General features: G+C 33.2%; 1 protein-coding gene and 1 long non-coding RNA gene across 3 annotated transcripts in view; one reads left to right on the top strand and one right to left on the bottom strand.

Moving 5' to 3' along the window:
- LOC140450397 (FK506-binding protein 2-like) overlaps positions 1–24,629 on the top strand; it is a 321,290-nt gene that overhangs the window by 285,171 nt on the left and 11,490 nt on the right. Inside the window, exon 2 of one of the 2 annotated variants that reach the window (XM_072544001.1) lies at positions 12,254–12,545. In XM_072544001.1, coding sequence (XP_072400102.1) covers positions 12,254–12,545 — 292 coding nt within the window. The remainder of the gene's footprint in view (positions 1–12,253; positions 12,546–24,629) is intronic. The other variant, XM_072544003.1, reaches the window with a different exon arrangement.
- On the bottom strand, positions 8,287–9,122 carry LOC140449853 (uncharacterized). The gene is made up of 3 exons (XR_011951905.1): positions 8,924–9,122; positions 8,783–8,867; positions 8,287–8,731 (listed from the first exon to the last, which is right to left on the bottom strand). It is a non-coding gene; the product is annotated as an uncharacterized lncRNA (long non-coding RNA).

Here is a 24,629-nt window from a genome sequence, read left to right as displayed (position 1 = left end):
ACAAATTGACAAATTTGAGAGGCACAAAGTATGTGTTTCAAGAGATTTAGATTTATTAAAGCAGAAACTTAAAAATACATACAAGGAATAGTAAAAATGGAAAAAAATCATACCTTAATATGTAGGAGAGTAGCATAAGACAAAAGAGCAGCTGAAATTGTAGGTTTTATAATACGTAAAAGACTGGAAAAATAGATAAAATTCTGAAGAGCATGGCCAGAGAGAATATTACTAATAGAAATGAATAGTAACAAGTAGCTTTAATAAAACTATTTTAGTGGTACAGGGTGATAATCGGGAGCCGGATGTTTTTAGAACGCATAGTTCGAAGCTTGATGGGATGAGAGTGGGACAAGCGCGGCATTACTACCTCTGTAGTGTAGTAGTAGTGTGCCATTTCAGTAAACATGGAGTAGTGGACGGTAGAACATCGCACGTTTGCGTACGATACGTTTATCCGAAATCAAGAATCGGTGACCACTACGCAGCGGCTTTTTCGCACTCACTTTAAGATTGGTAGGTATGGGGCGGTTCCATCTCGCAACACAGTCTAAATACGGATAAAGAATTTTAGAACAACAGGCAGTGTCATGAAAAAAAAAGCACTAAGGTCCAAATAGAACAGTAAGAACTCCTGTAAACATACAGCTAGTGAGAGATGCCGTCATCAGAAGCCCTACACGGTCTGTCCTTCTTCTTAAAGTTCCATCTCCTATCGGAGGTTGGATATCAAACCGTCTATGGTCACTTTGTTGGCTGCTGCTCTGAAAAGTTGTAGTGAACTACAGTTAAACCATTCTCTAAGGTTCCTCAGCCAGGAGATGCGTCTTCTTCCTATGCTTCTTCTTCCTTGGATCCTTCCTTGCATAATAATTCTCAGCAGCTCATATTTTTCTCCTCTGGTTATGTGACCCAAATACTCTAGTTTTCTTCTTTTTATGCTGTTCATAATTTCTAACTCCTTATTTAGACGTCGTAGTACCTCAGCATTGGTAATCCTTTGAACCCACTGAATTTTTAATATTCTTCTGTAACACCACATTTCGAACGCTTCTATTTTTCTTATGTGTTGTTTCTTCAATGTCCAAGCTTCCATTTCGTATAGTAAGATAGAAAATATGTAACATCTTAGAGCCCTCAATCTGAGATGCAACTAAAGGTCTCTGTTGGTAAGCATTGTCTTCATTTTCACAAATGCTTGCCTTGCAGTTTCAATTCGGACTTTGATTTCTATGCTTTGGTCATTTTTGTCATCAACCCAGGTTCCCAGATATTTGTATGTCTCTACTTTTTCTATTTGGGTTTGCTCTATCATTAATCTTTCATTTCCATGTTGCGTTTTTGAGACAATCATAAATTTAGTTTTTCCAGCGATTCCAGGGTGTCTGCCATTATAACGGTGTCATCAGCGATTCTTATGTTATTTACTATTCTTCCGTTTACAGAGATTTCATCACCCAGATCCGCTATCGCTTCGTGGAATATGGCTTCACTGTACACGTTAAACAGTAATGGTGACAGAACACAGCCCTGTCTTACTCCTCTCTTTATATCTATATTTTCGGACTTTTGTTCTTCTATCTTTATATTGGCCTTTTGATTCCAATACAGATTGATAATGATTCGTAAGTTTCGTCTGTCTATATCTTTGTTTCTCAGTACTTCTATTAGTTTTTCATGTCGGACCCTGTCGAATGCCTTCTCGAAGTCGATGAAACATCTTTGAGAGAGGACATTAAAAGCAAACAATGCCTCTCTCGTTCCCAGTTCCTTGCGGATCCCAAACTGAGTATCATCCATATCATCTTCTAGTTTTCTATATAATCTTCCATGAATCACTCATGAAATATTTTGCGGGTATGGCTTATTAGTGATATTGTCCTATAGTCTGAACAATCTTTGGCATATACTGTTTTTGGTATTGCTACAAAGGTGGACACCAACCATTCCTGTGGGATTTTTCTAGTTTTATATACTTAATTAAATAGGTCCAGAAGTACAGGTAGAGTTTCATCGTCTAGACATTTCAGTAGTTCCGCAGGTATTTCGTCTGGACCTACAGTTTTTCCGTTTTTTGCGTTTCGTATTGCTTGTTCGATTTCCTCTATTATGATCTCTGGCCCCGTTTCGCTGTCGATTTCTTCCGGTTCTTGTCGATTATCCTCAAAAAAATCTATTATGTATGTCTTCCTTTTTTTTAATTTCTCTTTAATTTCTATAATGATTTTTCCATTTGCGTCTTTCAGAAGGGCATCTTTCTTTTTTCTCAGTGTATTTGTCATTCCTTTATTTTCTTATGCATGTTAAAGCTATCATACTGTTTAGCATATGCCTCTATTTCACTGCATTGATTAGCAAGCCAGGTGGATTTGGCCTCTTTTATTTTCTTTCCTATCAATCTCTGTAGTTCTTTGTAATTTGCCTTACTCCTGCCTTTATGTTTCCTTCTTTCCTCCATTAGATCTAAGATTTCTGAAGTCATCCATCTCTGTTTTTTTCGTATTTTTGTCTGCAGTAGCTTTTCTCCTGCCTTTATTGAAGTTTCCTGTACCATATTCCATTTGTCATTAACATCTGTTGTTTTTATCACGTCTTGTTTGCTTTTCTTTAACTTATCATTTATTTCTTGTTTTAAGCTCTGACGTATAGGTTCTTCTTTTATCTTTGAGACATCAAACCGTGGTAAATTTGTTTGTTTTTGGATCTTCTTCAATTTTATCTGCATTACGCCTACTAATGGATTACGGTCTGTCCAAAAATATGCAATTGAGCTAAACATAAATCGTTTAGAAAAATGTTGCATAAGGACCTAAAATTTAACTCCTACAAATTGCCGATTGTCCAAAAATTAATGGAAAGGGATGTTGAACAACGTGAGGATTTCGCTACGAGAATACAAGTTCTTTTGGAGGATAACTTAGGTCAGCATCTTCTAATGAGCGACGAAGCTCATTTCCATTTGGACGGAACCATTAATAAACAGAATTACAGGTACTGGGCTCCTGAAAATCCACGAAATCTCCATGAGCGTCCTTCATATTCTCAAAAAGTCACAATGTGGTGTGCCATTGGTCCGACTGGCATTATCGGGTCATATTTTTTCGAAGAAGCTAGCCATGCCGCCACCGTTAATTCTATTCGCTACGTTGACATGATCCAATTTTTTTTTTGGTTCCAGCAACTTGCCGTGGTCTCCAAGCTCTCCAGACTTGTCAATTTGTGATTTTTTTCTATTGGTGTATTTAAAGAGTCGTGTATATGCTAGCAAGCCTCGTAATTTGATCGAGTTGAAGAACGCAATTCGCCAGGAAATCCTGACTATTGATCGAGCGATGTTAGAGCGTGTTATGGAGGATTTCATAAAAAGGATTGAAAACTGCATCCAACGTGATGGTCATCATCTTGATGACATTATTTTCCATACTTAATTAAATTGTAATTGGCATAATATAAACTTCATTTTGATGTTAATAAAATAGTATTTTTTTGTAAATTTTTTGTGTACCATTTGGTTCAAAATCGTCCTATTGCCGATTGTCACCCTGTATAAGGACCAAACAAAGATGATAACGTACAAAATAACGATGAATTAAAGTGAGAGTTAGCGTTTTCAACAGAAACCGCAAGACGAGACATATTTAGTGCAAAAACATCAAGGCTGTGGGTGAAAATGACATATATAAATATCTAGGAGTAAGAAAGCGCGATCATAAAAAATGAAAATCGAAATAACTTCAGAGTTCATTCAAAGGGTAAAACAGCTGCTCCATCCACATCTTAATAGTAAAAATTTGTTTAAGGCAATAAACACTTACGAATTTTCCGCGTTTAACTATTTATTTGGCATTATTAAGTGGACTAAAACGGATATAAAAACTCTTCAGCGAAAACTACGAACACACCTCACAAAGGCACAAAAACACCATCCTTGGAGTGCAGTAGAAAGAATGACATTACCTGGAAAGGACAAAAGAGGACGAGGACTTATGGATATAAGTGAACAATTATAAAAACACATTACCAATTTAAGAACTTATTTTCAGATGCAGGTTGAGACATCTACTCTACATCGCGCGATTTGTGCAGTAGATGGCACATTATACATAAACCGTCTTATGTTCTAAGAACCAAAAAATGCGAACGTGGTTGTGTAAACCTCTGCACGGGTGACATCTCAATGAAGTCAGTCAAGACTATGTCGACAATATAGGGTCGAACTATTGGTTTATATCAGGAAAGATGTTCTCTGAAACAGAAGTTTCATTACTTTCCATTTAGGATCAGGTTATACCAACCAAAAATTACCTGAAATATGTCGTCAAAGACCCTCAGGTCCAAAGCAACATATGCCGATATGGATGTCAAGCCTAAGAAACCATCCAACATCTTACTGGGGGCTGCAGGCGTTTGCTGCAACTGAATATAAGGAACGGCATGATTCAGTAGGGGAGATCCTTCAATAGATACCTTTTAAATTGGGACTTCTTTAAACAAACCATCTCCCATATTGTCAATAAATTCTTGAGAGTATGCTTGAGAATGACAACTACAAGCTATACTGGGATCGTACTGTGCTCACTGACCAAACAGTAGCACATAATAGGCTATTGTAATTCTTGCTTTGCAAATTAATTTGACCAAATTTATGGCCATTGCGTTTGCCAAAAATTAACAAACCTAAACTATGCATGCGTCCCATAGTATCATCCATTAATTCTCCTAATTGCAACATTGTACGTTTTTTGGCTAATATACTTTCAACAGCATATAATCATGATAACGATATCAATATCTCAGACTCCTTCAAGTTTAGTGATTTTATCAATAACTTCTAACTACCTTTAGGGTTCCAAGTAGTGAGTTTTGATGTAGTGTCTCTCTTTACCAACTTACCTTTACCTGTTGTGCTTACCTTTTTACATAATCACTGAAATCAAATCCAACCCCATTGTTCTTTTGGATGGGAAACTTTCGTGGAACTCATCAAGTTGGTGTTTGACACCAACTACCTGGTGTTCAATGATAGATTTTACCTACAGATTTTTGGTACCCCTGTGGGATCTTCTATTTCTCCATTTCTGGTTGGTTTCGTCTTGGATGACCTTATTGTAGATAGACTTAGATTACAATATTTTTTTTTGTTAAGAGTTATGTTGACGACTTGATCCTGGCCATACCCACTGAACAAATTACTCACACCCTTTCTGTTTTCAATGAATACAATCCCCACTTGCAGTTCACATGCGAGATGGAGGTAAATAACACCATTCCGTTCCTTGACATGTTAATTGTACGAGGTGTTGACAACATCCTAAGAACCAAATGGTTTAGAAAGAGCGTTGCTAGCAATCGCTTCCTTAATTATTATTCCTTTCATCCTAAAAGATTAAAACACAACCTCGTACAGGAATTAACCTTAAGGACCCATAAGTTGTCACATCCTTTATACCGAAGGGAAACCACTCAGTTAATCAAAACTATATTAATTGAGAATTCTTATCGAATTTTTTTTATTAATAGATATCTTTTTTCTACTGCTAGGTCCTTACTTGACCTGACCTATACCAATGTGGGAGATTTTCATAATACCATACTTGACAACAAAGAACTCCACCTTGATGAGGTATCCACATCTGAGTCTCCTCCTAGATATTGCTCATTACCCTATTTTCCACAGGTTACCGAGAAACTTACTAAATTGTTTAAACCCCTATCCACTAAAATAGGCATCAAAAATTGCAAAACAGGTGGAAATCTCTTTTCACATACTAAAACATCTTTAGATATTTGGGAGAAATCAAATGTAGTATACAACATTCCATGCAAAGACTGTCATTTGAATTATATTTACTAAACAAAAACAAAAAGAACCCTTAAAGGGCGTGTTATATCTCATAAAAGCGATATCAGATGCAACAAGAACTCTTATGCTCTTAGTACCCACTCTATCTCTCTTAACCACCAAATCAACTTTAAAAATATTAAATCTCTAGGAACTGAGAATAATTTCTATAAGAGATCCTTCCTAGAAATGTGTCACATATTAAGGGAAAAAATCTCCATGAATAGACGTACAGGCATCGATAATCTCAGCATCATTTATCACTCCTTGCTGTTGAATAATCCTTAAAATCCTTCTAGTTACATGTTTAATTCATAAACTTAACTTATTTACACCCAAATCCGATCAAGACATGGCCTTAATTTTCGGTTTTTGTCCTCTATGAGTAAAAAGTAGCTACCATCGGTTCTACTTCGATACTTCTAAACTCAATCCCTTATATTCATTTCAACGAGAACTTTAGTCATTTTCACACATCACATCCGATGTAAAATCTGTTTCAAAAGGAACCTCATGGTGAGTTAAATAATTTCATAGCACATTACATTTCATTAATATTCACATAATTTTAGGTTCCCCAACATTGGGGGCTATGATGTATCATTTACGTAAATAATTACATACTAGTGTAAAATTCAGAAAACGTACATCAGATTACAGTTCTCAAAACATAATGTGTAAAAACGGTATGATGTATCATGCCCTGCGTTGCTATGCGTAAAATGGCCAAGCCACAGCAGAAAATTACATAAAACGTTATTTTCGGTTCTGTCATATCCTGAAGATCTGTCAGATAATTCAAATTAACCTAACTTTTGGCTTCTTGTTTGTTTTTGAAAAAATGGATTTTGTAAATTTGTTATTACTCAATGAATTGAATGATGTGGTAGAAAGAAATTATGTAAATGTAGAGCAACGTCAGTTACGGGACACCAGTAACCCATTTGAAATAGATTACCAGCTCTGCTCTAACTAAATTGCAATAGAATTAAAGGTTCTCTCCCTACTTAATTTTGTAGGAAATGGAAGTTACCAAAAATGTTCTGGTAACAACCTGTTATTTTCAATGGAACAAAGTACATTTAGTAAAGTATTAACAGAAATAACTGCAGGGATAGTGGAACACTTGGTGCCAAAATGGTGAAAAAGATGAAGTACAGCCTGTAGTTCTCATAGAAATGATTCCAAAGGAGGCAAATCAAAACCAATGGTTGGGTGTTGGAAGCACAGAGAATAAGAAGTGTTATTGCTGCAAACTTTGTGTAGTGAAACAAAAACTTATTAATATTTTCATAATTTATTTATTTCACAATGATAAATAGTGATATAGTTTTATAATCAAATACAGTAATATAATTTTACAATTTAGTGATATTTCATCATTTTATAATATATATGATAGAGTTTTATAATCTAGTATAGTTTAGTGATATAAATATTAATATTTCAATGAACTACTAAAAGCTCAAAGCAAACAATCTAAAACATATTACTAAGTGGCTCAAAATGTTCTAAAATGTTTAGATAATACGGAGATATTATATTGCTGCAAACTGTATTATAATATATTAAATTAAAAATGTTTATATATTGTTAAAAACAAAAATCATGTATGTTACAATTAATTACAAAAATGACACAACACTAACAAAATAAAAAAATATATTACAACCTGGCTCAAATGTTTTGAAATCCCTTTTAGAGAATATAAAGAAGTGTTATCGCTGCAAATGTTATGTTATAAAATATTAAATAAAAATGTTTATCCTCAGTTTATTTTATAATTATATGAGATATAATCAATATATATATATATATATATATATATATATATATATATATATATATATATATAAACTTTGTGTTATAAAATTGTTAAATAAAAATGTTTAAAAACATAAAACCTGTATGTTACGATTAATTGCAAAAAGTTAAAAACAAACAAATTTAAAATATATTACAAATTAGTTGAAAATTTGTTAAAACCCTTGGAAAATTAAAACATACAAGTAAAGAATACAATTTCAAAAACTAAAACAAACCTAAAATATACTACAAAGTAAACCTACAAATACACCTAAAATATACTACTACAAAGAACAAGGTTTGTGGCACAGGCATTACAACTTTGGGTTGTATAGAACCTTTGTGGAACCTGACATAAAATTAATTAAGGTAGCATACCTTACATGGATAGAGCATTTCATCAGGCAAGAGGTAGGTGCAACAGTCGGAAAGGTTTTTAACAGAAGAGGGCTGATGGGACAATAAACCAGAAGAAGACCCAAGACTTAGGTATCAAGACAATTTAGAGGATCATTTAAAATCTATTGGAGTTAGAATCTAGAGAAGAGTTGGTAGACACAGGGGTGAATGGAGGATTGTCCCAAAGAATTATTTGCACATGCACAGGGTTTTACATTACAGTCCTGTTAAAGCTGGAAACATATATTCTTGTGATGCATTGATGTTGACTAATGATAATGGTAAAACAAACTAAAATATATTACAAAATGGTTCAAATGTGCTCATAACCGTTAGAGAATATGAAGAAGTATTATTGCTGCAAACTTCGTGTTGTAAAATAAAAACAAATTGTTAAATAAAAGTGTTTATAATTAGTATATTTCTTAATGATATGTAGGTATTTATGTTACAATTAGTTACAAAATCAAAAAGAATAACACAAAGATCAAGACAAAACAAAAAATCTGAAACATATTACAAAGCGGCTAAAACATTGTTATAAAAGTTATAAAATTGTTAAATAAAAATGTTTATATTCAGTTTATTCCATAATTGAGATATAATTTTATAAAGGATATGTTTATAGAATATTAAATAAAACTATTGCCTTTTTAATTTTCACAGGTTGATTTCCTTTTCCTTCTGAAAAATATACACCGTAATAAACATAATACACCAATCATTAATCTTTACCTTTAAAATTAAATGTATTTATAATCTGGGGCTCCCCAAGATGAATCTTTGAAATGAGTTGCAAAATCTTCCACTCATTGAACACCTAAAAATTTAGCATTTATTATTAAATTTGATAGTAACAGAAATTAATTTTCTTACCTACATGTCTTCATTGTTCTGCTGTTTTTTTAGGGCCACCATCTACTGTATTTACCATGATAGCAAATTCCTCTCACAATTGGGCTACTTTCTTAGCCTTCCTTGACTATTTTGCCAGTAAGCACTATTTATTTTTATAAAGTCTAACATCACTTCCAATTGTTTCCTGGTTGTCTTCTTTTTAATTGAAGCCATTAGTTTATTTCATTATAATTATAAACAAATAGTAAATTGTTTCCACAAATTACATACAATAACATAACCTAACTAAGAGCAAAAACGGACGTAATTTTAGGCAGCTTAAAAATTACATTTACATATAGTTCTTATATCATACCGATTTGGAAATTTTTACATAAACGTGTTAAAATCGGAGTTTACACCATGTAATTATTTCACATAAATGATACATCATAGCCCTCATTATCTGTTATCTTTATCTGTTACTACGATGGTTATATCGTCCGCATATTTGCATATATTTGTACTGCGTTCTTGTTTATAAGTCCTGAGTTTGACACCTTTTTTATCACTAAGATCTTGTCTACGTCTCGAAGTTAACATTAAGAAAACTGAAACCATGTGTATTGGAGGGACAAAGCAGTCCATTATATTAGAGGATGGGGTAGAAATTAGACACTGTGATGAATACAAGTACCTGGGTATGAAGATAACTCAAGATAGAACACTCGATGCTGCTATAAAAGACAGAAACATACAGGGTAGAAAAGCCATATCTATGATGAACGGCATTATGTGGGACCAAACAATATTTAAAGCGAACAAACAACTCATATACAACACCATACCTAAAAGAGTAATCACATATGGCAGTGAAGTTTGGCCAATGAAACAAAGAACAGAGAAACTGTTACTAGCAACAGAAATGGACTTCTGGAAAAGAGCAGCAGGCAAATCAAGAAGAGATCGGATACCAAATGAGACAATACAAGAAATGATGGGAGTTAAGCATACAATAGTTGATGACATAAAAACAAAACAGTTAATATGGTACGGCCATGTACAGAGAATGCCAGATGGCAGGATTCCGAAACAGATTTTGACGTGGACACCACAAGGAAGAAGCAAAAGAGGAAGGCCGAGAAAAAGCTGGAGAAAAGGAATTGAAAAAGAACTAGAGGAAGAGAAATCCCTCCAGGCCTATGATTAAATAGATTAAATAGAGAAGAATGGCGGTTAGGAGTCGGAAGGCGTCGGAGAACGCTGTAAACCGATAGTAGTAGTAGATCTTGTCTATTGTGATAGAATAGATAGTACCGTTGAAAGCCGCCTCTTCTTGTCTTACTCCATTTTTTATTTTTATTATTTCTGTTTTTTCTCTTCCGGTGTGTATTGTTGCTTGGAAATCTCTCATTGTCATTTCTGCCATTCTTATAATTTTATTTGATATTACTCTTTTGTAAGTCTTGGATCATTTTTTTTCTGTTTAGTATGTCAATGCCGGCTTAAGTCTAGGACAAGTGTAATATGTGTTTCTCGATCACACTCTTATGTTTTTTCTATCATCTGTTTTAGCGTATATATAGCATCTATCGTTGATCTTCCTTTTCTGAAACCGTACTGATAATCTCCTTTGATTTGTTTTATTTGTATTGTTAGTTTTTCTCTAACAATTATACCAGATATTACTTTATAACATTTTACGTTCAGTAAATTAATTGTTGGGTTAGATATCAAATCCGATTATTTTCCTGGATAAATCTAATGTACAGTCTATATAAATTACCTTATTTATACTTATGTTAAAAAATGTAATACAATAGTAATCGCAACTGATTGCCCTTTTCCATATTTTTGAGTGATTTAGTACGAAAAAGTCGCAATATAATATTTTTCTGTACAAATACGAATGGTAATTTAAAGAAAAGTATTAGCCTCGTTATTTTGAGGACGTTGTGTATGTTTTGCAATTTTCTTTCGACATGAATAAATATTCTTTCATGCATATTCTACAACATAAGCACCCCCATAAACCTACTTGACAATATAATAAAAAAATATAGGTAATGAATATGTTATGCGCCAGCCCACAATTTCGGAAGATTTAAAATTTTTATAGTTTTTTTCCAGAACAATAAACATGCAATTCTAGTTTCAAATTGCTAGTTAAAGGATAATTGAATTTCTAATGCCTGATATCCGTCGGTGTATGTAACAAGATTCTAACGGCGACTTACGGTAATTGGGCACATTGGGATTAGATTGAGGTTTTCACTGGAAAGCTTATGCATATATAAGCTTTACGTAGGTAAGTAGCCATACAGCGTAATCTAGGCGGTGTTAGTAAATTGTGGGAATCTAGAACGAACGACATATATCATTTGATAAAAATGATTCATCTATAATATATTGCAGCACTGTCGAATACACGCAAAAATGCGGTTTTAACTATTAATGTAGCCGAGATAAATGTAGCTGAAGTAACAACAGTATTAGTTAGCCAAAAATGCTGTTTTCCCAGCTACATTTTATGTTTTAAACATTTTTTTCTATAGCATACAGATTATTGCTAAATCGATGTTTTCAATATATTATTATTAATTAGCAAAAAAAGTGCTGTTATCCCAGCTGCATTTCTTGTTTAAAACATTTTTTTTCTACAGCGTACAGATTCTTGCTAAATTGATGTTTTCCATCCCTCTTCTTTTTCGAGGGGAGGTTTTAGGGGGAAGCCCGGGGATAGGAGGCAAGCTTTTACGAAGGGGTGGTAAACCTTTTTTGTATCTTTTTTAGGGTACCAAAATTAAAATTCAACTTGTTCGTATGATTTTTAGAAGTTCTTTGGTAATGTCGTCTCTGACGAATAGAGTTTCTTTTTGTTTGAATTTGTATTGTTATATTTTTATTAATCTATTAATCTAATGTCTTTATTTATTATCAAAGGTTCTACACTTATAACACTTACAAGTTTATTTAAAGTCTTTATTTGTACAATATAACTAATTTATTTCACACTAATAATTATATAATTTCTTTACATTTATTACAATACGCGCGTTACATTTTAAATACTCGACGCGATATTATTTTTCAGACTAACTGTCCTCAACAAAATTCCCCCTTTAGATATAAAATGCCGTTAATTGAGAATGCCTTCGAATTCGGACGGCGACCCTCTCGACCATTCAGGTTGGCACGACAGGTCTTTCAGCTGAGTGGCGAAATTACTAGAATAGAATAGAATTAGAAATAATATATTTACAGTTTTATTCGTCATAACATTTATCGTAACAGTATACTTTAAAAATGACATAAATTTTCTATTGACTCATGTGTAAGTGACTACAATAATTTATTTTTGTTTTTCAGTTTGGACAGAGACCAGGCTTTCACCTTCCAACTCGGCGTCGGCCAAGTCATCAAGGGATGGGACCAAGGTCTAGTAGATATGTGCGTAGGAGAGAAACGTAAACTTACCATTCCACCACACCTCGGTTATGGCGACAAAGGAGCTGGCAATGTCATTCCTGGAAAAGCCACACTCATTTTCGAAGTAGAATTAATCAACATCAGTGATGCCAAACCTGCAACGGCTAATGTCTTCAAAGAAATCGACAGCAACAAAGACAATCAGCTTAGTCGTGAGGAAGTAAGAGAGTTTGTAAATATTGTGCATTGCTTTGTATTGTCCAGTTATTAGTGATGCTCTAGTTTATGAAATACTTTTAGGTTTATTGGTAGATAATATATAATTACATTTTTAGTGAGCACAAATAACACACTGTACTTATGGCTTGCAAATCAACGGACTGAGGCTCAATTATTACAATTAGTATATATATATATATATATATATATATATATATATATATATATATATATATGTATATATATATATATATATGTATTACGGATTAATTATTTACAATATACTTATATGTTGCAAAATAATCACACAGCTGGTCGCTGCATTCTCTTTACCAGTCTCCGCATTTAAGTTGTCCAATCTTGAGCCAGGTCTTCTTCTAAATCGTCAGCGGTCATAGCATGATTTATTCCCGTGCTTCGAAAATAAGGAGATTGGAGTTTTTTATTTCCTTCAGGGGGTTGCCTGAGAAATACCTTGGAATACAGTCACCTTGATTGCTTTATCCTAAGTAAATGACTAAACCATCTAAAACTTCTAAGATTTTTTTTTTCTCGATACACTCCACAATTGTTTCTAGTGCTAAAATTATATTTCCGATTTCTTCATTGGGAATATGTAGTCGTCTGTTGTCTTCTTCTTCCATTGTCCAAACTTTGCAGCCATATGTAAGAACTGAATCAACCATGGTTTGACCAATTATCTTTTATTGCTTTTGTATTAGCACCATTTTTATCCCACCAAATAGATTTAAGAACACCTATGACCTTTCGTGCCTTTTGAGTCCTGAATTTCGTATTTTGGCTACCTATACCGTCCTCATCAACTACAATACCAAAGTACTTAAACTCTTCCACTTGTTTTACTTATGCTTTATTATCAACCAGAACCTCAAGCCTTACACTAGAGTTTATTAAAAAATATTCTGTTTTATCCAAACTGACTTCTAGACCTCATTTGCTGTATTCTCTATGCAGTTTTGTCAACATAAACTCCATATGAAAAGAATCTTTGGCTAGTATCGCATGGTTTTCTGCAAAATTCAGGATGAAGACATCGATATAAACATTCCTTGACAGGACTGTTTTCAATTTCTCAGGACTATTTCTACATAAACATTGAATATCAATTGAGAGAGACTGCATTCCTGTCTAAGTCCTTTAGTGGGGTAATCTTGTAACTTGCACCAATAATCTTTAAAGCCTTCAATAATTTATTTCTTGGTAAAGTCGTAGGCATTTTCAGACAAATAAAAGTTATATGCAAGTCTTGATTTCTTTGGATCTCTATTTTCTTCTTTTCAGTTATTTGTTGTAGGATAACTAAATTATCTACACCAGAATGTCCTATCCTAGTATTATATAAAACTAGAATTATCTTAAAATACTTCACACCTAAGAGAGCGGCGCCAACACACACAAAATCAAAATCGAAGGACTAAATACGGAATCCACGGAATGCTTATACAAAAAAAGAATATCAGAGATGATCGCTGGGAATAAAATGTTAGAAAACGATAACATCGAGGAAAGCTAGGAAAAACTCAAAAATAACACAATTAACGCAACAATAGAACCACCTGGAGAAAGTAAAGTAACGAACACTAACAAATCAAAAAAGAAAACCCCATAGTTTAGATAGGTAGTAAAGATAAAATGTAAATAAAAGAGGAAAGTCTTTTTACAATACAGAACACAACAAACACGACAGGCATACAACTACTATAAACGAATCAAAAATGGAACGAATACTTTAAGACAAATAAAAAGGGAACACTGGCAGAACTTGTCAAAACAGATGGAACACCACTTCTGTGGAACACAAAAAGGAATATGGAGAATGATTAGATTACAAAGAAAAGAGATGAACGAACTAATAAAAACGAAACACATCCAGGGGAAAGGAAATATGGGCAGACTTCTTTTGACCCCTATTTGCTAAAGATGACGATATTGAACCACCATCACCAGAGTTGACGACAAACGAAGAAATAAATATTGAGGAGGAAGAGGTAAAGGAAGCATTAAGGAAATTAAAAAACAGAAAATCACCAGGAGAAAACAGAATACCAAATGAACTTCTAAAGTGCGGAGGATCAGATCTCACCAAAGCACTATTAAAACTAATCCAAAAAATAATAGAACAAAACAGAATATCTCAAGAAGGGAAATCAAGCATTCTAATACCTCTCTTTAAAAAAGGAGACAAATCGGATCCGGAAAATTACCGAGGAATTAATTTATTAACACAGCACTAAAATTGACAACCAAAGCAATAACAAATAAATTGAATGAAATTATAACACTAGCAGAAGAACAACAATGCTTTAGATCGGGAAGATCATGCATCGACGCTATATTTATATTCAGGAAAGTTCAAAAGAAATCAATATAATATAATAAACCTGCATATCTATGTTTCGTGAACCTTAAGAAGGCATTTGACCTGGTTAAATTAAAGGACGTTATCTACGTATTGTACGCAAGAGAGATACCTTTAGGAATAATCAAAACGATCGAAAACATCTACCAAAACAACACAATAAAAGTAAAAGTAGAAGAAGAATTAACTGACCCTATTGAAGCTGGCAATGGGATAAAACAGGGAGATTCCCTGAGTCATCTATAGTTCAACCTGATTATGCATAAAATAATAAAAAAAAGTAAGAACTAACGAAGGATAACAAATGGGAAAAAAACAACCTCAAATAATCTGCTATGCAGACGACGCAATAGTACTCTTTCATAGTGAAGATGATTTACAACGTATGCTAAAACCATGGAACGACAAAAAGAAGAAGAAAAATGTCCTGTAGTAAAACCGCTCTGATCATCTCTTACAACATCTCCGATTATTTTTCAATCCAGTTTGGAGTAGTTTTCCCTAATGTCTGTTCAGACAGCTTATAACCTTAACCTCCTATAGCAATTTGGGTCCTCCCTATAGCTTCTTTTTAATTTAGGAGTATATTATGGCTATTTTCCGCTCAACGAGTGTAAACATTTCAAAAGATTTGAATATAATCACAATAACGTTGGTTACGCTGAAATAAAACAAAAATCTTACTTAGCAAAATCACAAAATCTTACTTAGCAAAATCACAAAATCAAAAGGTATCACAACATATAATTTATAACTTGAATAAGAAACCTTTTATGAGAAGCGAAAAAGTCTATTTCTAGCTGTTGGGGTTAATTAACTAAATGTTTAGGGTACTTAAGTAAGTTGAGGTCAACCGTAATGGTAATTTAAATTTTTAGAAAGGAGCCTTTATAGGAGCTATTTTAATTTGATTTAAACAATCATATGACTCCCTAGATCGAACGATGCTATATGAGGCCATGAGAACATAATAAATACCAGAAAAGCTTATAAAGGTTAGTGAGAATGATGCTTAGGAACACGATGAACAGCGTAACAATGGAAGGAAGCTTTTCAAGACACTTCACAGTGAATAGAGGTTTAAAACAAAGGGATTCGCTATCAACGAATTTATTTAACCTAGTATTAGAACAAATCGTAAAAAGATCAAATATAAGCACAAATAGGACTATTTTCTGAACAATTATGGTGATACTAGTAAGAACAAAAAAATATTTAGAAACAGTTTTCCAGAAATTTGAAGAGGAAGCGAAAAGATACGGATTAATAATAAACCAAACAAAAAGGCAATATATGGAAATGAGAGGAGACATAACAAATAATAACGAATATATCAAAATGAAAGTAGCAGGGACTTGTATAGTTTTGAAAAAGTGTCAGAATTTGAATACTTAGGAGTAACCATAACGAACACGGGAAAATAGAAAAAAGAGATAGACAAAAGATTAATGAAGGGAAGCAAAGCGATAGGGTCACTAAATTCATTACTGAAAGCAAAAAATATGTCAATAACAGTTAAACTGCGAGTCTACGAGACAGTAATCAGACCCACAGTGATGTATGCCAGTGAAACGTGGATTATGAACCAGCAGGAAGAAAAGAAAGTAGAGATCTGGGAAAGAAAGGTGCTCAGAAAACTCTTTGGAGGAATAAAGACGGCAGAGAATATTTGGAGAAGACGAACGAATAAAGAAATAATGAGGATGTATGGAAAACCACCAATTACGGCAAAAATACGAGCCCAAAGAGCTAGATGGCTTAGTCACATTATACGAATGCCAGAGAATCGAAATGTTAAAACAATATTGAAGGAGGGGGAAATGGGGAAAAAAGAAGAGGACGTCCAAAGAAGAAGTGGTTGGAAGGAGAGAGAAAGAGAGAAATAAAATACTCTTCTTTCACCGTTAAAGTTAAAGTTAAAATTACAAAACTTGAAGAGAGATATTGTCTTCTAATTTAGTGGCTCTTCTGCTAAAACTTGAAGACTGCTTATTGAAGTTGGTTTGAAAGTTCCGAACACTATGCGCAGAGCTGTGATTTGTTGACCAGTCCAGTTTTTTTATTAACCTTTATATCTATTTCGTTTAAAACGTAAATACATATTCTATAATCAGCGATGAATGTTTACAAAACTGAATCACATAAACAATGTTTTTAAGTTCTTTCTTAAGAATAAATAATGTGATAAAAATTGGAATCGCGTGATGCGTGTATTTGCAGAAGAAACCAGGTACGGCTAATTTAAAACCAACGCTGGTGTTTAACAATCGAGGTTAGAATTGTCACAGCCTAGATTTTTATGCCTACCGTTACTTTTTACGTCTTCTAAGTAGTGAAATTACTACTGTGAAGATTTCATTTGCAGATAAAATATTTTTATGTTGTTAAAAATGTAAAACCTCTATTCAGTTAATTGTATATTATTTTGAGATATAAAATTCCCATCATAGTTAGTAGATAATATTAAAATGCCCCATGAAGAAAATGGCTTCAGAACAAAATTGAGGAACAGGTATGGGCCTACCGTTATTCAAAATTTTAGGAGATTAGAAATTTTGTGTGAAAAACTGGCGCATAATTAAAATAAATTAAATATGTTTACGAAGATGTAGGAATAATAACATCATACCAAAAGGCTTAAAGTTACGTACATCATATTGGAGCAAAAGGGTTACACGATAATAACGGAAATTCCGTAGATAATTCATTAGAGAATTATCAAATATAGTATGTATGAAAGAATCAAAACAATAATAGGTTAAAAAAATATGGTATAAGTATTGTTAGATTGATCAATACTGCAAAATGCATTTAAAGAAAAAAGCAAACATAAAAATGGCTTCAACCAAAAATTGAAGAAGTATTTCTTAATATAAGAAGCTTTCTCTTGTAATTACATCTCTTTTGCTTTCAGGGCATAAATTGTTGCCACATTTACGGCCTTACAGCCTTGATGACTAGTTTAATCTTAAACTGTTGTTTCTGCGACATATTTACAGTTTTCTACTTGGTTTGTAAGTTTCTGGTGTACTAATATTACTCTGTTTTCTTTGGCAACACCACTGTAGTTATCTAACATATCTAAGATAATATTAAGTAGTTATCTAACATAATAAAGACCCTTTTCCTATTTTCTTCTCACTTGAAGTGCACAGATATCAATACTATTGTCTTTAATGTCATTGGTTATTTTTTGTCCTCTTGTGGTTAGTCATTTTACATTCTATGTATCGATTCGCAGAATATTTTTTTCTTTTTCTTGGATTTGTCAATTCCTGCAAATCTGACATAAACCTGTCTACAAAATATTAATAGACCAAAAAAAAGCTACATGGTAAAAAGAACAAGTAACAAAGAATTCAGTACATCATACTAACATGCAAGGAACAACGAAAAGAATACAAATGTAAAAAGAAGTAAGACTGATTCATTTGCTGCCTTTGTGTTGCCGTTTATAACAATAACAGTTAAATGATGCATGTTCACGTATACTGCTCGAGCTGAACGCTAGTAAAAAAAATATTTATTGTGAAATTTTTTCCTGTTGAATCACATCGGTTCACAGAGACGGGTTGTAAGTGACATATTTGACGTATCAACAAAAAATTATCCTACAGATTATCTACCAACATATACCTTCATTTTTATGTATAAACTATCGTAGCATCGCTTGAGTATTATATGTTTATGTCGTAATGATTTGGTTTATTCGGCATATATGCCCTGAATGAATAATTGCTGTGAAAGGCTTCTAGTTCTTCATATATCGTAGTATATGCTGACAGATTGTAAGGCTTTGAAAGATTAGAATTAAATGCCTCAAAAATTTAACGTATTCCTGTACTTTTATCATCGAACCGATTATGTCTGGAACCTTTTTAACGACATCGCAGGGGTTTAAATCTCCAATGACCTACCATCATCATGGCATCTACACTCCTAGCGGAGTGACTGCCGCCCTCTTAGAGCTCTTTTGATTCATTTGTCGCTATGAATCAGTCCGGATTAACATTTTAGTTTTACAATTGGTTGTGTGACTCGGCGTCTTTTACAATATTTCTCCATTCTTTCCTGTTTTTGCTTATGGTTTTTTAATCTCTAACTCCCATCTAATTAAGGTCCTCAATTATCTAGTTGTCCCATCTCGTTTTCGGTCTTCCTCATGGTCTGCCTGATACTCATCTCCATTTAGTGGTTTTTTTGATAACTGTTTCTGGATTTCTCCTTTATGAATGACAACAAATAAACGTAAAGACGACAAGAAACGGTTCTTCACTAGGAAGATGATCAGTAGGAAGACCACGAAAAAGATTGAACGACAACTTACTGGAGGCACATTGAAAAACAGACAGAGTCAGGTCTATATAAAAAGAAGAAGAAGAAGAGGGTTTTTGCACAAAAAATCCAATACGCTAGTGTTATAGACCGTGCGTTTGCCAGTCAAAAGTAATGCACGTGATAATTTTTAAATCACGCCGTGATTACTGACCGTGATTTTAATAGCGGTGATTTTAAAAGGTAACATGTAAGTAGTCACAGTTATAGTAAACTAAACAACACAATCGCGATTATTCTGTATTAGGTAGTACTATAAAACATATTGCTGATATTGAATATGTTTAACTAACGCAAATAGATGGTTTGACCATAATAATAATAAATTTACAAAGCTAATAATAAAGTAATCCATTCAAATCACTTTAAAACGATTTCTATTTTTTCTATTTAAATGTAACTAAAAATTAACTAGAATTTCACTTATTTTTTTTTATAAACTTTTGAGAAAGTTTTTAAGAGATGGAAAAGTCTAGAGGAGGCCTATGTTCAACAATGGACAACTCAGGGCTGATTGATGATGATGTTAATCACTGTTCCGCAAGAATATCATAATAATTATAGTAAGGGACCAGATCTATGTGGAATTTTAAAAACCAACCTACTGGCAAACCGAGATTGATACCAATTGTAACACAGACCCTCAGAGAGACATTTACAGAGTTGTACTAATCTGTATCCAACATTCAAATAAAATTATCTGAGAAAGTGTTGAATTTCGAATTATTAATTTGTGTACTTAAATGTTTTACCAATTGATCGAAATACTGATTATTTTTAAAGTTAACTACCTCATAATATAGTATTTGGAAAAAATTACGGATAAATGTAATTTCTACGTAATTATAAAGTAGATGAAAACTACTGAACCATGTCGATTTTTACACACAAAAATATACATATTCAAATCATCAGTAAATATCTATCACCGTCCTAATATAATCGAATTAACAAAAGCACCAATATATATTTTTTTCACACTTTATTTGCATTAATACCTAACTTAAAAGATTTAGATGTAGCAACTAACTTCATGCTGTGAATATGCGCATACTTCATACTGTGAATTTTATAAAAATTAACTCTCATCAATTTTTCCCAATCGCGCCTAAAGAAGTATAACTTCAAAAATAGTTTTTATTTACTTACATGTCACATGCGATGCCACAAAAAGTTATCCATTGATCATTTTACTATTATAAATTAAATGGTATACTAGCCATTTCGGAAATTCACATTCATTTGGGATCTTCCAGTTAGAGTTAACAGTTCATCGTTAACAAACTCATCGTCATTATCGTTCTCTTCATCAGTCTCAGCCAAATTAATAATAATTTTCTTCAAGGCTGGGACATTACATGACAAGCTGAGGTCATCTTAAAACCATATGTCCACTGTTAGTGGCTGTTAGTTTATCTACAATATGTTCTTTAGTTACAACTTTTGTATGAAGAACCTGGATTAGTTGATCTTTGGTGTAATGATTCTCAAAATATAGGTCTTCAGCTATTAAAAATTCTTGAATTTCATCCTTCCTACCGTGTTTGGTTGGATTTTTTTTTAATGCATCTGGAGTGATATGATGTATTGTCCATAACAATCACGCTATTTTCTTTTAAATTTGGAAGTAATGTATTCTCAAACCACGATTCAAAAAGCATCCCTTCGATGTCTTGGTGGTAGTCTAGAGAACTGTCTTTAATACTTTTGGAACTCAACAATAACGCATCTTTCACCCATCCATGTTGTCCTCCGCAATGTAATATGCAAATTTGCCTCTAGAATGGGGTACATCTATTTGCCATTTTTTGTACCGTTTGTCCAGGCTTTATCTATTGTTTCGTGATAGTCAAACCAAGTCTCGTCCAGATAATAAATTTCTCGAGACTCACTACGGTCTTGTGAAAATTTTTTGATATATTTATTCCTCCATTTTATTAGGCGACTACTTTCCATTATGGTTTGTCTTTTATTGACAGTTTTATATTTAAAACCATTTTTGGTCAAAAATCTTCCCAAATTCTTTGTGGAACAATCATTAACAATATGCTTTTCTTTTAATTTTGCCATGATATTGTTTAGGTTAGGCATAACTTTAGCTGCATACATATTATATATTGTCTCACTAATAGGTTCCAAGAGGTGAGGTTGAATTTTTTTAGAGCTTCCAAAATCCTTTGTTTGCTTAACAGCTTCATATTTGGTCATTTTTTTAGAAAGTCCATCAAATACATCTAACACCATATTTTGCTCAGCTATACACAAATTCTTTCTTTGCTGAGTACTTGGCCCCTTACTTTCTTCTTCATCTTCTAAATTATTCGTAGGTTCATTTTCGTCAGGTAAACGCACATCACTTTCCCATGACCGCCACATATTTTCTTTAATAAATACTAATATATATCACAACACTCTTTTTCGACAAACTCTGGCTGAAAGAACCACAAAATATACTGCTTAAGAATGACTAATTCCGTTATTTAAATATTTTGACAATGATCCAGCCCCATTTAAATAATTCTACGAAAATGTACTTATTAAGTACTTAGCCATTACCGGAAATATAAAATTGTTTATAAATTTGTATTTAGGTCAACCGCAGGAATTTCTCTTAATTATTTTTAAATGTTATAAACAAAGACATCATATTTCACAAAAGTATTTAATGATTTGGAATAAGGTTTACTTCTTTTTGTTTATATCAATAATTAGTGTCCATTGACGAACCCACAAAACAAAATGTCTACTTATTTTCGTAACTGAAAAATCTTTTATTTTGAGAGTCCTAAGTTTAGAAAAAAGATGAACGCAAGTATTTTTTTAGTAGTATATTGAGAGATTGTTTACTGCTAAAAACCATTGTTCCGATCAATTTGTAAAAACATTTAAACAAACTAATAAATCAAAATTCAACACTGCTCCGGTAATTTTATTTGAATGTTGGATAAAGGTTAGTACAACTCTGTAATGTCTCTCTAGGGGTTTGTGTTACAATAGGTATTAATAGCGGATTATCAGCAGGTTGGTCTTTAAAATTTTGCATAGATCTTGTCCCTCACAATACTATATAAATACGTTTTGTGAGCAGTAGCGTACCTAGAATTTTCCTGTAGGGGGGGTTTGGTTTGGCACCGAAATTTTTTTTATGCTACCTTCATTTTGAGTCCTTAAAATTTGTGAGTAACAGTGTCGGAATAGTGCCTGGGGGGTTTAACCTCTAAAGTAGCAAGCACCCCGGGTGCGCCACTGTTTGTGAGACGGTAACAATGAAATTGATATCTGATATATCCGGTCACGGTTGTCGAAGTTAGCAAGGAACGGTAGTTACCAGTGTTTTAAAAGTCACCGATGATTTCTAAACCACCGTCACAGAATAAATAACAATCAGAATGTCCACTCTCAGATGCCGCCTTTGAAGTTTGTCAGCACGCGATCGCCATAACGGAAACATAGACTCGAATTGAGAAATTTGTGACAAGCTACGACAGAACTGTAATTTAAATTTTTAGAGATTAATAATTTAGTACATTGAAATAATTTAATCTATTCTTCAATAGTACGAATAAAATAGTGCATATTATGTCTATAGTTGCCGTAAGTAAATTCTTCTTCTTCAAGTGCCCTTTCCGCTACGGAGCTTGGCAATCATCATTGCTATTCGTATCTTTAAAGCTGTTGCTTTAATTAATAGGTTAGATGTGCACTGGAACCAGTCTCTTAATTTGCGCAGCCAAGATATACGTCGTCTCCCGACGCTTCGTTTGCCCTGAATCTTTCCTTGGATAATTAACTGGAGCAGTCGATACTTTTTCCCTCTCACCACATGACCAAAATATTCCAACTTTCTTCTCTTGATGGTGATCAACAGCTCCCGTTCTTTGTTTATTCTTCGAGGAACTACACTATTTGTTACTTTGTCTGTCCAAGGTATTTTTAAAATTCTTCTGTATATCCATATTTCGAAGGCCTCTAGTTTATCGGTATTGCTCTTATTTAAAGTCCAAGTCTCTACTCCGTACAGCAGTATCGAGAAGATGTAGCATCTAACCAATCTCATTTTCAGGTTTAAGTTAATGTTATGACTTCCCAGAATGTCCTTCATATTAACAAAAGCAGCTCGAGCCTTTCCAATTCTAGTTTTTACTTCTTCTGTGATGTCATTGTTGTTATTAACGCTTGTTCCCAAATATTTATATTTGTGCACCCGTTCGATTTCGTTATTGTGAATGTACAGGTTTGCATTCAATCTTTGTTTTTTTGAAATAACCATGAATTTCGTCTTCTTGACGTTCATTGTTAACCCTTTCTCTTCACTAACTGTGACTACCTTGTTTAAAATGGTAGTAAGTAAATTAAACCGGGTTAATTTTTCTATGCACACCACATAAAATGTCACTGAACAGCACTGGTTCCGTTTAAAACATGGCTGATTCCGTCTGCGCGAACGAGATGCGCGTACTTATTTTTTCAATCAGAGTGTGCATTCTGATTGTTTATTATTCTGTGCCACCGTTATTAAATCGCCGGTAGAGAAATTACGTCCCACCACTACTCAAATGTTACATGTTTTTTTATCCTGCTTATTTTTTTTATCCAGACGTCAATATCTGCGAAATAAATTTCCCTGTCAAAAACTTGCTACTCTGTAATATCTAAAGATCAAACATATATAAACTCTCTTATAGTTATGCATTGATATTAATTATTTTATTACTCTACCAATAAACTTTTACAAGTATTTTAACTTTGTTCGATGAAACAACATTAGTGTTGATATAAAATTTGATAAGTACCTAATTATTTCCATTACAAAATCTAGAAATGCACTAAAACGCACAATTCTGCATGTAAATAGACGGATACATCACACCTGTCACAACTATTTTCTCCATTCGAGCTTTCTAGCATGGCTTTTGTTATTGTATATTTTATATAGCTATGTTTTATGTAATATAACGGCCAAATGAAGCGGCCATATTATACAACTGTATTTATAAACTTATTTTAAAAACTAACAGTAAAATTATCATTTTCTCCCAATTCTTCATTGTTTTTTTTTAATTTAGAATGTTCTGCAATTAGGGCTATTTGCATTTGGTCAACTTCTTTTATTTTATTGTTATCTCTACAGGGCGGCGTAAGTTGCAGCGTTAAAATTTTCTTATGATCAAAATCCGTATTCAAATTTGCTGTAGGTACTACTCCAGTCGTCAGAGATGAAAATGTTTCTGAACCTCTAAAAAGCATCCAACAAGGTGAATTTTGCTGAGAACATCAATTTTGGGACCCTGAAAATATGAAAAAAGGTTTGCCACTTCTACCCCGGGCTTTTTCCAAAACACCGCTCTCTAAGGGGGAAAAATAGAAAACATCGATTGACCA

Source organism: Diabrotica undecimpunctata, chromosome 9 (assembly GCF_040954645.1).
Source record: "Diabrotica undecimpunctata isolate CICGRU chromosome 9, icDiaUnde3, whole genome shotgun sequence".
Taxonomy (NCBI): Eukaryota; Metazoa; Arthropoda; class Insecta; order Coleoptera; family Chrysomelidae; genus Diabrotica; species Diabrotica undecimpunctata.
Note: the sequence above shows the minus strand (reverse complement) of the source record. Positions and strands in the feature narration are given on the sequence as shown.